This window comes from Sciurus carolinensis, chromosome 16 (genome assembly GCF_902686445.1).
Source record: "Sciurus carolinensis chromosome 16, mSciCar1.2, whole genome shotgun sequence".
NCBI lineage: Eukaryota > Metazoa > Chordata > Mammalia > Rodentia > Sciuridae > Sciurus > Sciurus carolinensis.
The window spans coordinates 6,004,992-6,020,956 of record NC_062228.1 but is presented as its reverse complement, the minus strand read 5'-3'; the positions used below and the strand labels follow the sequence as shown (position 1 = coordinate 6,020,956).

The window sequence follows — 15,965 nt, the reverse complement described above, 5'->3', positions numbered from 1 at the left end:
GTGCGGCCGGCGCGGGCCCCGCCCCCGCGCGCATTCCGGGCGGGGCGCGGGCCTGCCGGGGCTCGCCGCCCCAGCCCCCTCCCCAGGCCGCCCTCCCGTCGGGCCGCGCCCGCCTCTCGTCCCCGCCCGGCCGCGGGCTCCGCCTGCGAGAGGCCGAAGCCGCGGCGGCCGCCGCCGTTGCCGCCATTGACGTCAGAGGGGCGGGCACATGACCCCGCGGGGACCAATCGCGCGGGCGCGAGCGCTCCCGCAATCTCCCCGGCAGCCGGCGCGGCCCCCGCCCGCAGGCACTCGCGGACGGACGCGGACACACGCACTGCACAGCGCGCGGCGGCGCGGGCCGAGACACGCCCGCCGCCCGCCCGCCCGCCGGCCGCGGCCCCCGCCCCCGCCGCCGCCGCCCGGCCCGCGCCCGCGCCCGCCGCCCGCCGCCCGAGCCGTCCGCGCCGAGCATGCACCCGACGAGCTAGGAGGAAGCCGGCCGCCGCAGGAAGCGCCGCGCGCCGCCGCCGCCGCCCCCGCGCCCGCCCCCCGGCGCGCCGCCCCCCGCCCCCCCACCCTCGCGCGCGGTGGGGGGGTGCGGGCCCCGGATCCGGGGGCCCCGCCGCCCAGAGCCAGCGCCGCCCCGCTCCGCGCGCGGCCCCCGCCCCCGCCGGCCATGGATCTGACCAGCAGCGCGGGCGGCGGCGACCCCCGGCAGATCGAGGAGACCAAGCCGCTGCTGGGGGGCGACGTGTCGGCCCCCGAGGGCACGAAGATGGGCGCCGTGCCCTGCCGCCGGGCCCTGCTGCTCTGCAACGGGATGAGGTACAAACTGCTGCAGGAGGGCGACATCCAGGTCTGTGTCATCCGGCACCCGCGGACCTTTCTCAGCAAGATCCTCACCTCGAAATTCCTGAGGCGCTGGGAGCCGCACCACCTAACGCTGGCCGACAACAGCCTGGCGTCCGCCACGGTGAGTCGCCCGGCGCCCGCGCCGCCCCGGCGGACCCGCGCCCCCGCCGCGCCCCGCCGCGCCCGCCCGGGACCCCCGAGCGCAGGCTGGGCTGCGCCGGTGCCCGGGACCCGGCGCGCCGGCCCCTCCGTCCCTGCTGCCGGGGACCGCGGGATGGACCCGGCCGGGCCCTGAGGGTGGTGGAGTTCCCTTTCTGGAAACCCGTGGCCCATCTGGATCCGAGCTTCAGGGAAAACAAAACAACCCAGACCATAAAGCGGAAAAAAAAAAAAAAAAAGAGAGAGAGGGAGAGGGAACCTTAAAGCCCCCAGACCCGGAGGATTCCCAGAAAACCAGTTCCTTTCTTCGCTTTGCCCGTCCTTTATTCTTTTCCTGCCCGGACTGGCAGGCAGAACTGGGTGCTTCCCTTTCTGAAAATCTCATTCGCACATTGGGAGGGTGGCGGGGGAGGGGGCCGGGGGTCCTGGAACATCTCAGACCTGGGGGGTCAAGTTGTGGTGTAAGCTGGGCTTGCATTGTGTGTGGAGTGTGTGTGCGCGTGTGTTTTGTCGCTGGAGGACCTATTTTGTTATTGTTATTGTTTTTCACTCTGTGGCTGGGGCCCGGTCAGCTTGATGAGATGGGAGAGGAGAATCCACAGATCTCCTTTTGAAATCGAATCTGCAAATGGTGGCCTTCTTCCTGGAGAAAGACAGCTGTGGTGGGCTCAGGGGGGGGAGAGGGGTGGCGGGTAGGAGCCTGAACAGGATGCTTTGTGTTTTGAAACAAGGACAGTTTCAAGTACGGCCTCTGGCTTGGCCTGAGCTTGGCTGTGGGGGTCCCATCCTCTTGGGAGAGGGGGCCTAGTCTTGCCCAGAATGCACACTCCCCCCCAGGGCAGCTGGAATCCTGTTTACTAAGCACAGTGGGAGGGGGCAGAATCCAGCGCCTGCCCACACCTGTGCCAGAAAGCCCAGCCAGGAAACAGGGTGTCGCTTACATGGCATGTCACAAGCGTGTAGCGTGTGTAGACATTTCCCCCGGCATCCATGTTCCCTTGGCAGTGTGTCACAGGCCATGACACATGCTCCAAGGAATGGGGAGGGGGAAAAGTTAGCCCAAGAATCCTACTCCTGATTCTGCCCCCCAACCCAGCCCCCAGAGAGTTGAAACACACATGGACTTTTATTCTGAATTTTGGGTCCGACGTGCTTAGAACACCTATTTTTTTCTTCCCTGTGGGCAGCTGGTGCAGTATCTGCAGCCTGCTTTCTCAGGCAGGATCACTGGCTGCCGTGAGGCGGTTGGGTCCTGCTTCCAGGCTGGTGCGTGTTCTCAAACCTGCCTCTAGCCACAGGCCTCGGTGTTTGGCTTTTCATTTGATGGAGGGAGAGCTTCCTCAAATTTACCAGCCCCGAAGGTTTCCAATTCAGAAGGCTCTGGTGGCCTCTCCCTGCCTGGGCTCTGAAGTCTGGCTTCAGAATTTTCACCTGGCTGGTGGGCTTTACTGAGCTTTGTTCTTTTTTGTCTGCCACCCTTCAAAATGAAAGGAGATGGAGGGCAAGAGGAAAATAGTTGAGAGGACAGTGACCTGCTGTGGGAAGGACAGGCTGAGCCCCTGCTCCCGTGGGAGAAGCCAGGAGTATGCATTGCTCTGCTGCTGGTCTTCCTGGTTTGGGGGAAGCCAGCTCTGGAGGCCAGAGGCCCCCAGCTCACCCTGGTTGCTCAAGAGGCACGTTTGAGAGGGAGTGGAAAGGAAAAGGGACTGAAGCTGCGCCTGCATTCTTAAGCAGCCAGAGGCCCCTTGCCCACCTTGGCCAGCCAAGGTGCTGGCACCTTTGGTAGCTTGTGCCTTCCTGAAGAGCACCTGTGATTTCCAGTACTGGGACTCAGGGTTATCCATGGAACAAGTATTGTCTTGGCGGAGCTTTGCCCTGGCATTAGGAAATGTGGGAAGAGGAACTAGGAAGAAGAGCCAGTGGGCTGGCGCGGTCCCCTCTCCACCGCCTTTCTCCACCAAATGCTGTGGGCGGGGCATCCTTCAATCTAGCTCTTGCTCCAGGGGGGTTCCAGTGAGGTCCAAGGCTCCCCCTGCCCTCAGGGCCTGTGAGTGTGGTGGTGGGGCCGCTTCAGACCAGCAGGGAGGCCGAAGTAGTAGCCTCCAGGGAAGAGGTGGGGTTGGGATTGCCACCGGGGACCTGGTCTGTGGTGAAACACCTGGTTGGTGTCCAGGCTCTCAGGAAGCACAGGAGCCCCTGTGGGGTTTCCCAAAGGCCTGGGCATTATGTAATCTGTCTGCATTTTATATTGCGTCCAAGCACTCTGTTGAGAAATATCAGCCCAAATGAAACAAAGGTGAATTTGAGTGCCTTTCACTACAACAGAAACCCTTTGCAGCCTTGTGGCTTTGCAGTGTTCCCTGCTAGCCTTGAGCTGCCCATAGATCAGGTATGTTTCACATAGGGTGTGTTCTCCCAAGAAGCGTATGTGGCTGATTTTGAAGCCCAAGTCAGAAGCATTTGGTAATTATCCAGTTAATTGTGTGGGCTTCAGGAATAGACCCAGAATGATTGATCTGGATTCAAACCAATAAACAAATCAAATACACTCTTTTCCCCAAACTGTCTGCGGAGTTTGTCTGCATGGATCCAGTTAACTGAATCGTGAGCAGTGAAGACCAGGCTTCCAGGACCACAGCTGCATTAGGCTGGTGCAAGCTGGTGGGGGCTGCCAGTCCTGTCAGACTGGTGGCTTTAACGGGGCGCACCTCTAGTCTGAACCTCTCTTGGTTCCTAGCGGGAGACTGAAAAAGGACCCTGGTGCTGTGGGACCTGATGCCCCTTCCCTGGCCTGGCTGTAAACTTTGCCCTCTGTGGGTCGGGTCACAGCCTGCCCTGTGCCTGGTCTCTTGGGCTGGTTACTGATTAAATCATTGCAGAGCCAACAGTGTGCCCGGCATATCTTGTGACAGGCAGCCAGGTTTGATGTGCCCTGTGCTTAGAGACTTTGGATCCTGAAGGCTCGTAAACAAAGGAGGAAGCTCAGGCTGATTGGGAGGGGAGGTGGTGAGGCCCTGGCGACCCTCTTAGAAAGGGCCTGCCTGCCCACCCTGATCTGGATGTGGTGCATCGTTCCCTTTTGCATCCAAACTTCCAGCCCCTGGGCCTCCCTGGGCTCTTCGGGCAGTCACCGGTGGGGTTGTAATCAGCATCCAGGAGTTGTGCATCAGCGTCGCTCTCAGCAACACCAGAATCCATTTTGCTGTGCTGGTCCCTGGGTTGGGTTTGATCACCTGCTGAACGTGTTTGTCCGCTGGCGGAGGGCTTTGTCTAGTCTTTGTTTCCTCTGCACCAAGGAAGCACGAGCAAGCTGCTTACCTTTTATTTCATCTTACTTTTAAAAAAATGTGGCCAATGGTGTCTGAGAATGGTGGGTCTAATCCCCGGAGTCCTTTACTTGCAGGGGTTGGGGCAGAAGTGACAGTGGTTTTCCTTGTCCTCAAGCTGCATTCACCCATGGCTGGTTCTTAAATTTTCACCACTGTTGCTGGACTGAAATGCTTCTGGGCATCATGTCAGCGATGGGCAGACAAGCCTCCTGCATTCCACTGGTCTCTTTAGTCGGGCAGTCTCAGGGTGGGAGTGGGACAAGGGGATCGTCTGTCCTCTGAACGTGGACTTTGTTTAGCATGTGCTTGCAAAGACCTACTGTGTGGCATATCTGAGCTGAGTTAAAGGTCCAGATGCTGTGGCTTCTACTTGAGTACTAAAATTTGTCCTCCAGCGTAGTCACCAATCCTGGAACCTATCTGTGTGTGTGCATATATGCGTGTTGGTTTTTTGTCACATGTGCCCTTCCTCCCTGTGCCTGTCCTTCCCTTCTTTGGTGTGTTTGGTGTTTTTCATGGCAGTTAGTAAACAAACTTTTTTTTTTTTTTTTTTTTTGATTTCATCAAATCTGTCTCCTAGACAACTTGTCTGATTGGCAATGGGGGTACGGAGCAAGAGAGGCCCAAACATCAAACTTCTCTGTCACTGGCCTCGGGAGTCTGTCTTCCCAGCCTGTAGTAATGGAGTGCATTTTAGGACAGAAACCCTTTCTGGGAGCAGCAACGTTGCGCCAGTCCAGGTAGCGGGTGCCTCCCTGTGAGTGGCCGTGCTTTCTGCCAGCCTGTGAGGGAGGCAAGGTGTGGCCGGCTGGGCCCCCAGATGGCTTGGTCCTACCTGCTCCTTGATGCCTCCCTTGGTAGGGGGATCTGGTATTTCTGGGGCATCGTCTGGGGCAAAGCTCAGGAAGCCTAGTGGCCAAGACATCCCCAGAAATGTCACAGGGCACCCCTGCACTGGCAAGAGGACAGCAGACTGGCCACCTCTGTGGACCAGCCAGGACTTTATTCTTCCCAGGGGGACTCCCTGGGTGTTTTGTTGGAATGGATATTTGAGATGGGCAGGTTATGCCTTTGATTAAAGGATTGAATGAGATTAAGCGAGGCAGCCCGGCCCGCGTAGGGTGTCCCTTCTGTGGGGCGGAACGAACTTGGGTTGTGTTCTCACGTGGCACTGGGCTGGGGGCCGAGGGTCCCACTTCCTGGCTACATGGCTTTCACATATTGCTCTCCTTTGATGGGCTTGGATTCTTCTCCATCTGTGGGCCATGGTCCTGCTTCAGTTATGGGTTGCTGTACGATGGAGAACTCAAATAACCACCTGCTAGGACAGCTAGCACACAGTAGATTGGGACATTTGAATCATATTCCAACTCCTGGTTTCCTACTTTTCCTGAAAGCTTCGTGAGATTTTCTACAAATGGAAGAGATTATTGTTATTTAAAAATGGCCAGTCTCCAGAGAAGAGCCTCCTGAGAGGGACTGTGCATTGGGGAAATTTAGGGGTGTTGAGCAGATCTGCTATAAAAGAAGGCACCGGGATTGTTGCAAGCAGTTTAAGAAAAATTCCTCAGGGGCACAGGCTCGTTTCTTAAAAAAAAAAAAAAAAAAAAAACACCCCTAATACCCCTGCCTGTAATCGAAGCATTTGTGTGCATATCCAGTATGTTCACATTGTCTCCATGTCCCTAAAACGCCTCCTTACTGTTATCAAACCCTCTTTTTGTGTGTCCTGCTGACTGTTCTCAGCAGGTACAGTTACTGTTCACTGGACGCTGTGTTTAGAGATCATTCATATTGGAGTATATGTAGCTTCTCTCTCCTTTTTGACAGCCATGTAACTTCTGATGTTGAGGCTTGCTGTGGAGTGGGTGTGCCATCCCCTATTGATGGACATTGATGTTAGGCCTAGTTGTTTGCTATTTCAGACAGGACACCTGCAGTTTTACTTAGTGCAGTTGTTCCTATTTTGATAATTTTAACCTTTGCCTCTTTGGGAAGGGTGAGCTGGCCCTCCCTCAGCGGAACACAGGTGAACCTGGGACTCTCACAGGGACCCCGACCCCACCCTGAGGACAAGGGTCTGAGCTGCTCTACCTGAGAGCATCATTTTTGTCCCTGGACTTCCTGCTTTGCCCAGAGTGGAAGCCAGGCTGCTTGGGCCCCTGGGGAGAAAGGAGGAAGTGAGAGTTTCTCTTCCCCACTCTCAGCTTGGGGAGGAAGCTCCATTGTGTCAGCCGCGCTGAGTGGGGCTGTGCACACTTTGCAGGGGAGCTTTGCTTAGGCCAGTGGAGCCCCAAATAATGTGGGGTGTGGAGTCGGTGGGGGTGCCGTAATGTGGGGTGTGGAGTCGGTGGGGGTGCCAGCACCTGCAGGGGGCGGTGCCTGCTGTGCGTTTTGAGCAAAGGACATCACAGAAAAAGTTTCTGGGGCTGGGATTGGTTCCCGTCTTAGGAGCTGTTTTTTTTTCCCACCGCCATGGAGCAGTTACTGGTGCTGGGTGGCACTGAGGTAGTGGGAGGAGATGGCAGACCCGGCAGAGGATTGTGGGAGGACCCAGGTGAGCTTCAGTTCTGCCTCTGACTTCCCAGATGGTGACCTTGGGCAGGTCACCCAAACCCTGCCCTTATCTGTAAGGTGAAGATTATAGGGATTTCCTTCTAGGCTTGGTGTCAGGGTCAAGGGAGGTAAGGCTGCAGGTTGCTTGTGCCTGCCTCCAGCAGATCAGGAGGACAGTGAATGGCTAAGCGAGTCAATGCAAACTCTGGCAATAGTGAGCCTGGGGAAAGCCAGGCGGGCAGGTGTCAGGGAAAGGGGCACTGGGAGCCTGCTGCTTTGTGATACTGACCTGGGGAAGAGTATTCCAGGTAGAGAGAGCGGTGAGTGCAAAGGCCCTGAGGCTGGATGGGACTTAGAAATTACCCTAAAATGCTGGGCACACTGTAAGTGGTCTCTGATTGGTTTCCCTTCCCCCATTCTCCAGGAGCTGGGATCTGTTAAAGAAAACTTAGTGAGCTCCAAAGTGGGCTGGGTGCAGGGGCAGCCCTTGGCCCTAGGTTTCCATCCTCATGCTCTGTTGGGTGTGTTTTCTTTCTTTTTTAAAAACCTGGCTTCCTCCCAGTAAATCATGCAGACCTTTGTAGTGGTGCTTTAAGAGGCTCTTAAATTACAAATTACACAGCCCAGCAAAACTTTTAAAAAGAAGCTCGCTCCCTTCGTCAGTAACTGGGTTCCCAGCATCCTGGCTCTAGACTCCCCTAATTCACCCTGGCTTCACCCAGCTGGGACTCACTCCCAGCTCCAGCCTCCAGCGCCAGCTTGTGGGCCTGGCCGTGCGGTTTCAGTGGCTCCGAGATCAGAGCATCGCGATGAGGCGGGCGACCCCTTTTGGAAGGAAGCAGATGAGCTGGATTCTTCAGTGCCAGGTGTGTGGACCTGTGGGAATCAGGCAGGGCAGGTGCTTCCTCGGGCTGGCCCAGGTGGGGTCACGTGAAGAGGGAAGAGACACCGGACCTCCCGGAGGCTGGCTTTCTTGGGTGTCCTGGGCCAGTCCCAAGCACCTTAGTGGTCCAGCATAGCTGAAAATGGAGTGTGCAGTCTGGACAAACCCAGGCCTGGCTCCCCTGCCTCTTATTTTGACTCCCTGTGCAGCCCAGGTGACTCTGTTCCCCAGGGAGGATGTGTAGCTGATGTATAAAATGGACTGTCAGGGTGAGCTAGCTGCTGTGACAAACAGCACCCTATCTGGGTGGCTTCATATAGCGTTTACGTCTTGCTCGCAGCATAGTCGGTGGGGCGCCCAGAGGGTGCTGTCCCACCTGGTCTCGTGGGTACCCAGGCTCCTTCCCACTGTGAAGGCTGTCTCTTCCTGTAGCCTCCACCGAGGGAGGTGGGGCAAGAGAGGGGATACAGATGAGGGTAGGCTGGAAATGTGTTTGGGGGAGTGTCCAGGAGGAAAAGAGGCTGAAGAAGTGATGCCTCCCAGCCCAGCCTCCTCGGCACATGTCGGGGGTCTCGAGCTTGCCAGTGCCCCCACAGCAGAGCTGCTTCCCTAGAAAGGAAATTCAGACAAGTGTTCCTCTTGTTCCTGAGCTGGAGGTTGTTGGTGGGTTGGGAACGCCTGCAACCTTCTCTGGTGGGGAATTCAAGAGGGTAAGAACTTGTCGCAAGACCTGGGCGCTGCGTCTTGATTGCAGCTCTGTTGCTTGCACACCTGGTGTGTCACTTCGTCTTCAGAGCCATCTCATGGGGCAGGCATTATTCCCATTTGACAGACTCCATGATGGAGACTCTGCGGGAATCGGGAGGAGGTGGAGCTGGGAGTCAAAGCCAGGCGTGACCCCATGCTCCTTTGTGTGCGTCGGTGTACGTACCGTGTCTGCTGGATGGGTGTGAAATTACTTCAGCCTTCTGCAGAAACATCTGAGGTGGATGGAAGCAGACCTGGCAGTTAAATGTTTACCAGATATGTTTTTGTGAATTTTCCAGGGAGTTCAGTGGCCTGGAGTTGGGAGTGAATGGCGAGTATTTGCAGGCATGTGTTTATGAATGGAGCACCAGGGCTGCGCCTGCAGAGCCGGCACCCCCAAGAACTACACCGGCTGGGTCGGGAAGGGCTTCCTCCCAACGGGCTCGCAGCTAAGTGGGGGTGACTGCAGATCGCAGTATGCTGCAGAGCAGAGCACAGGTCCTCAGCGAGGTTTGTGCCTTGTCCTTCTCTTTGTGGGAGGAAGTAATGCCATCTTGGGCATGGAAGGCCTTCATAGGAGAGGCCCATCTGGGTAGGCAGAGGTGGGATTGAGACTGGTGGAGATGGGATGGTGGTCACAGGTGAGAATGGGCAGAGGCACTATCGGGGCAAAAGGACAGAGGCCTCCCCTGCTCTGGGAGGCTGCGCCATTATCCAGTGGTGCGCACCAGGGGCACAGGAGTGGTAGACAGCCAGGTCTGCCAAGGCCTGGTGGTTCAGGGACTACCCGTGTTCACTCAAGTGGCGGGAGGGCCCTGATGACCACTTGCAGGACATGTGGTGGTGGTTGACCAAGTGGAGAAACTGAGGATGTTTCTGCCGGGAAGCTTCAGGGACCTCTGATTCCCTGGGGTCTGGTGGTCAGTTACAGTAGTGACCACACAATGGCCACTGTGTGCGATTAGTGTTTCCTTTTGCTAGGTGCTGCTCTTGGAGGGATATACATTGGTGAGCCTACAACCCCATAGGATATTGTTACTCTTTCCATTTTACAGATGGGGAAACTGAGGCAGTGCCTCAGCAGATGTTATTTGGATGAAAGAGTGGATGGATGAGTGCATGAAAGCAAACGAGGCCTGCAGTTGCCTTGCCGGGAGAGCCCTCCAGGGAGAGACCACCCAGGGAGAAAGACACTTGACATCTCTACCCGGCTTCCTCATAGCCTGCATGCCTCTCTGGTTCCAGGCATGTCACACCTCTCCCTTGCTCCAGGGCTGTGGTCCAGCTGAAGGACAGCGTGCATGTAGCATCTTCAACATGGTGCCCTGAACATGGTGTGCACAGCCCGCCTCTGTGTGGACACAGGTGCATGGATTCCTGGCCCCCTACTGCAGCCTGTGAAGTCACAGTGGCAGGGCCAGGCAGGTCCTGGCGGGCTTTCCACCAGGGACCTCCAGTGCTTGGAATCCCAGGCCCTAACCCTGTGCTTCACTCCTGGCCTCCAGGGCACCCCTTCTCACACCTTCCTTTCCTTGAGGCCTGGGTACTGGTCTAGAATAAGCCTGGGCTCTTGGAATGGTGATCCCAGTGGGCTGTGGCCCAGGGCAGGAGACAGCTGGACACCCAGCAGGTGACAAAGGGGTGGCGTTTGACTTTGTGTCTGCAGTGAGGAAGTGTTTGGGGTCGTGGGAGCAGGGGCAGGGCTCTCCTGTTGGAAAGGGGAACTGTGACTTGTTGACGTGTGTTGCTCTGACTGGTTCATGTTTCGTGACCTTATGACTGAGGCTTGCTTCAGGGGCAGGAAAGCAAAAACGGTGGCTGCTGGGCTTGGGGGGCAGATAGCCCAGTGACGTGCACCTCCAAGGAGGAGCGAGTGCGACCCCAGGGTAATAATGATCACTTCCTCCAGGCCCTTAACTGGGGTCTCTTAACCGAATTTGTGCATTTAATCCCCACATCATCCCCACGTGCTAGGAGGGGAAACTGAGATTTCGAGAGTTTAAAGTTACACAAGTGGAACCCAGAGCCAGTGGCCTCCAAAGGCTGCAGTGACTCCACAGGATTGTGGCAGCAAGACTGAATTACCAGCAAGGCAGTGGGGATGACATCTGACCCCTGTATAGCCCTTCCTGTGTGCCAGGCGCATCCTGAGACTCAGGTAGGTAAGCGCTCGTCTAGTCCTGTGAGTGAAGTCCCTGATTACACACGAGCCTCCAGCGGAGCTGTGTCTGTTCCAGGGCTGTCTAGCCCCCGAGTGTCATAACTGCACGTGGCCGGTGGCAAGGTGTTGAGGCTCAAGAGCAGAATGTTGGAAAGGTCTCAAGCTGGGCGTGGATGCCTCCGTGCTGAGAAGGAGGGTCTTGCCGAAGAGGGAGCTAGGGACCAAGCAGGGGGTGTTACAGACCAGAGTGCATCCATCTTCCTGCAGACCTGCCTTCGAAGAGCCACGGGGGAGGTTGGGAGCAAGGCTGTCCCTTGCCTCTGAGTGCTGGCCTACTTAGTGCCTCTCCATTGCCTTGGAGGCCTATGAGGGCCACCTCCCCTGGTTAGAGTGGGACTTGCTCCCTCCGAGTGTGGCACTTCCCCAGCTGGGTGGCCTGGGAAGCCTTCTCCTATCTCATCTTTCTACCAGCTGTTCACCTCTCCACTTGTAAAACAGCAAAAATGACGCACAGTGATTATGATGATCTCATGAAACAAAGGGAGAGAAATTCTCCCCCAGCCCTGCCCCCCAGAAGTTGCCCCTGTTAACAGGGGTGGAGTCATCTTTGCTCCTTCCCTGGAGTGCATGCGCGGTGGATGCAGCACATCTCGGTGTCTTTAATGCCATGTCCCCGTACCGAGCCCTTAATATAGGCTCAGCAGTTGTACGCTAACTAGCTGAGGGCTCCCTCGACCTGTAGACAGCAGGGTCTGCCCTGGGCACCATGGGATGTTGAACAGCATCCCTAGATATCAGGACGCTGCTCCCCACAGGTGTAACAGCTGGTCAGTGGATGCTGCCACATGTCCCCAGGGCCACATTGCCCCCAGATGAGAATCACTGAGTTCAAGGGTGCAATTGTGGCCCCCACCAGCAGCCACCCTTGGCAGAGCTGCCAGCTCAGGCCCCTGGAGGGGTCGTGAAAGCTGAGGCCGCAGAATCAGCCCTCCCTGTGTCTGAGTGGTGGGACCAAGAGCCACATGAGACTTGTCCCCTGTCCCCAGGAGGAGACCCTGGGCTGGCCAGGGCATTAGCAAGAGTCCTTACCTTTGATCACCTGAGTGACTCACCCTGACCCTCACCCCTGTCCCTACTTGTACCCTGATGATTTGGGACTTCAGAGATCTGGGTGGTTGAAAAGAGAGTTGCATCATGCTATTAGAGAGAGAGAGAGAGAGAGAGAGAATATGAGCTTTAGATAGTTTCGATGTCAGGAAGATGCCTTGAAACCTGCTTCTTGCATCCTCTCTGAGTGGAATCAGGTTTCGTCGGGGATGGAGAGCCAGCAGTCTGTTGGCCATCTGACTCCTTGGCTTTCCAGAGACTGTCACCTGCTGGACCCAAACTCTACCCAAGGTGGTGCAGTGAGACCCTCTGCTTTTTGGAACTAATGGAACTACATCCGCAGATATGAGAGGGAAGGTTTGGAGTTGTGCATGGTCTTGTCAGCAGACTCAGAGGAACAGAGGTCTCAGGCCAGGCAGGGAGCAGCATGGAGGAGGGGGCTGGGGCCCTTCTGTTGTCTCAGCGGTAAGCAGAACCCTTGGGGACTAATGCAGCCCTTGGGGGGCCCAGCTAGGCACACTTAGTCCTTATCAGGGAACAGGGAAGCCTCACTTTGAAACCTTGACACACTGGTTGTCAGTTATGAATTGGGATTGGGGGTGGGGAGAGGAGGTGTTAAAGACTCTGCTGGCCTTGGTCAGTGCTTCTGTGAAAGGTGACACTCATCAGGCCAGTTTGGTTTTGGATTCAAACCTTCCATGTTGGCTGTTAACTGATGGGGGATCCAGGTCAGTTTCCTACGGGGTTTCACTGAGTTGCTTAGGGTCTTGCCAAGTTGCTGAGGCTGGCTTTGCACTTGGGATCCTCCTGCCTCAGCCTTGTGATTTGCTGGGATTACAGGTGTGCACCACTGCACCTGGCCCAGGTTGTTTGAGAATGGAGGAGACACTTCCTGGGAAGGGCTAAAGGACAGTGGGGACCTGGAGCCAGTGCTCAGTAAGCACACACTGCCACAGCTCCATCCCCATCACTGCTAGCCAGGTCCTGCTGTCAGCTCTGCTGTGTACAGTGCCTACCCCTGTGCCCACTTCCTGTGGGATCTTGAGTTTGAAGGCAGGGTTTGGAGTTCATTTGCCCTAGAATCCCTGATGTCAATACAGACCTTTGAATGGACAATGTTGCTTGAAGGGGAACACTGGGGACCCAGGCTGTGAAGAGAGAGAAAAATCTGTTTACTTGGGAGACCCTGTCCTGTTTGGTGGCCTTGGAGTCAAAGGAGGCTCCTATAGGGTATGACTGTGACCACATGCCGAAACTCCAGGTCTTGGAGTCTGGAATGGTCCCTCGGCCCAGGTCCTAACCCCAGCTGCCGAGTTCCCGACTTGAGAGGATGGAGCCTGCTGTTGGGAGCATTAAGATATTATTGGTGGTTTCACCTCAGCTTTCAGCAGCAGTGCTTGGAAAATAAGATTTTGATCTTGGAAAATATGATTTAAAAACAGAATTGAAAGTTGCTTTTATTTTCTAAACGATATTGCCCCTGACACATGCGCTGGATCTGAGTGGCGGCCTCGGTCTGAGCATAGCAATGTGAGAAAGCTGCCTGCAGCGCTCATCGGGTACACCTGTGTTGTTAGAGGACCCCTCACCCCACTCCATCAGCCTGCTTGGCCTTGGACCTCCACCTGGGTCCACTGTGGCCAGGCACCTGCTTTTGACAGGGCCCGGGCAGCCACCCTCTCTGGGGGCAGCTTGCTGGGTGGTCTTAGCCTTGTTACACAGTCAGCCCATCATCATGTCTCTGTTGCCACCAGGGGCTTCTTCCTCTAGGCCCTGCCCAGCCATGTTTGAATGCTGAGATCCAACCATCTGCCACCGTGGGTTTGTGGAACACCGATTCTAGTGTGTTCTTCCTGGTGGGAGGGAAGGTCCTTTCCTGTCTGTGGGATGAGGACCGGGAGCCACGAGTTCCTACCAGGCCCACTGTGGAGCTTTCTAAGAGGTGGTGTCCAGGGGGGACCCTGGTCCTTTGGACTGTTCTTTCTCTGCATTTGCCTGGACACCACGCCCTCCGTTCTGTCTCATGCCTGAGGACCTGCACTGCCGGCTTCACCAGCAACTTCTAGGCCCTGGCTCTGGGTGGGCTTGGTGGAGAGCCTGGGGGGAGATAAGGAAGGAGGGAGCCAGTGGGGTTCTATTCCCCAGCTCCCCGGGGGCAGCTCAGCACAGCTGCCCTGTGGTCACCCCTCGCCCAGGTTTGTGTGCCTAGTGGGAGGAACACTTGGGCAGAGGCAGGGTGGGCCGCTGTCTTGGTTTGCCTAGGACTGACTGAGGTCCACACAGGAAGTTCTGTATCACAGGATCCCCTGAGTTAGGGACGATGGGTCACCCCAGGTAGAAGAAGCCGCTTTCCCTCACTCCTCCCTTGCCTCGGTCTGCAGTCCTTTTGTTAAAATTTCCTCAGATCACACCATTTTGTGTCAGCCATCTGTTTCCTCCTGGGACCCTGGCTGACACCAGGAGTGTGGGGAGGGTGGAGTTGTTTCCAGGTCTTCTTCCCGTCAGAGCACACGGCCACCAAATGGGCATGGCTCTGCGCATGGGAGAAAGACAGAGGCCTCCCGTCCTGGGCTCTTCCAAACGTGTTCCCCCTTGGAGAACTGCGGTGTGCTGGCGCTGCTGCTGTGGGGGCCGGCGATGCACTTTTGTACTCGGTTGTCATGCCGTCTGGTGAAGACTTCCTGGAGCGGAGGACACACGCGAGGAGAGGTGAAGTCATTTGCCAAGGCTTTGGTTAGCAAGGGGTCTGGCCAGGGTCACCCTGACGGTGTCCCCTGTGAGCATGCGCACTCACCAGTGAGGAGTTTGCAAAACCCATACTTTTGTAACTTCTGGCGTAGGTCAGGTGACTTGTTGGACCTGAAGGCCCAGGTTTGAAGTTTTCCACTTCTCCCATATGGCTCAGAACGTGCTGGACTGGCTGGGCGGTCAGCTTTGGTTTGGCCAAATACAGCTGTGGCTCAAGTTGGAAAATGAATCCGTTTTCCCTTTGCCCCTTACCCCCTTCACACATTTATGTAGTTAGAGTCAGAGGCAGCCAGAGTCGGAGGAGAACCCGCACGTCGTCTGGTTCTGGGATGACCAGTTCATGAGGGATGCTGCAGCGTCTCCTTGCCTGGCTTGTGGGAGATGTTGCTGACCAAGCCTGGCATCACCAGTCCTCCCAGTGAGCCCAGAGACAGCCCTCACTAGTCACTGTATGGGTGCAGGGATACCTGCTTGCTAGCCCCATGCAGTCCAGCCTCTCCCAAGGTCTAGACTCAGGGGAGCCCCTGGGTGTGGAGCCTTCTTCACGTGGGGTGCTCGCTGTGACAAGATGACTTTGGACTAAAAGTTGGTGTTTGCACAAGGTAGGGTGATGGACAGGACCTGGGTTTTGCACTGCAGTGCATGGATTGGCGTTCGGATCCCAGTTCTGTGTCTTAGTGGTCGTAACTTTGGGTAGGTCACGTACCTCCCTTGAGCCTTGTCTGGGAGTGGAGGCTACAGTGCCCGGGTCCCAGGATTGTGAGGAAGAAATGACTTGGTGTGTGTGTCGCATACTTAGCAGGCATTTCCCAAGTGCCTCGTAGGCACCTTTGGGCCTCGCAGGCCCCTGCACCCAGGGAGCCTGGCTGCCCCATGAAGGACGCTTCCCTTTCCTGTCCCTTTCAGAGGCCTGGGACTACGTTGTTGTCCTCGCCTTTTTCCTTCTCTCCTGGCCTGTCTGCTTGCATTTCTGCCCATTTCTCTCTCACGTGTCTTGCTCGGGGAAGTCTTTGCTTTTCTTTTCGTTCCTGGAGTCATTCTCATCCTCATGAGCAGGGGTCTGTCATCACAACACATCGCAGTGACAGAATTTTCCCTACTGAATGGGGGTTCTGGGACCCTGCGTCTAGACTTTTGTGGGGAAGCACTCCTTTTGAAAATTCGCCAAAAGCTATGGATCTTTCTCCTGGCAAAATGGTGAGATGACAGGCTCGTAAAGTTTAGCACCTCTGTTTTTAGCATCTCTCTGATTTTTAGCATGCATGAGCTGGGTGTTCTTAGGTATTCATGGACCTCTGTATCCCCAGTTATAAACCCACGTCAGGGTGGCGAGTCTTCACAGCAGCAGGAAATGGAACTTCACGTGGAGGTGGACATGTGGACATGGGGACGGTAGAACATTTCATTAAGTGAAGACCTGGACTTTCGCTCCCAGCTCTGC

The 15,965-nt window shown here is 56.2% G+C and overlaps 1 protein-coding gene across 1 annotated transcript in view; it reads left to right on the top strand.

Annotated features, from left to right (window-relative positions):
- The first annotated feature begins 529 nt into the window (after window positions 1-529).
- Window positions 530-15,965, top strand: part of Cmip (c-Maf inducing protein) — a 199,469-nt gene continuing 184,033 nt past the window's right edge. The window contains exon 1 of the mRNA XM_047527816.1: window positions 530-955. Coding sequence (XP_047383772.1) covers window positions 659-955 — 297 coding nt within the window. The 5' untranslated portion in view covers window positions 530-658. The remainder of the gene's footprint in view (window positions 956-15,965) is intronic.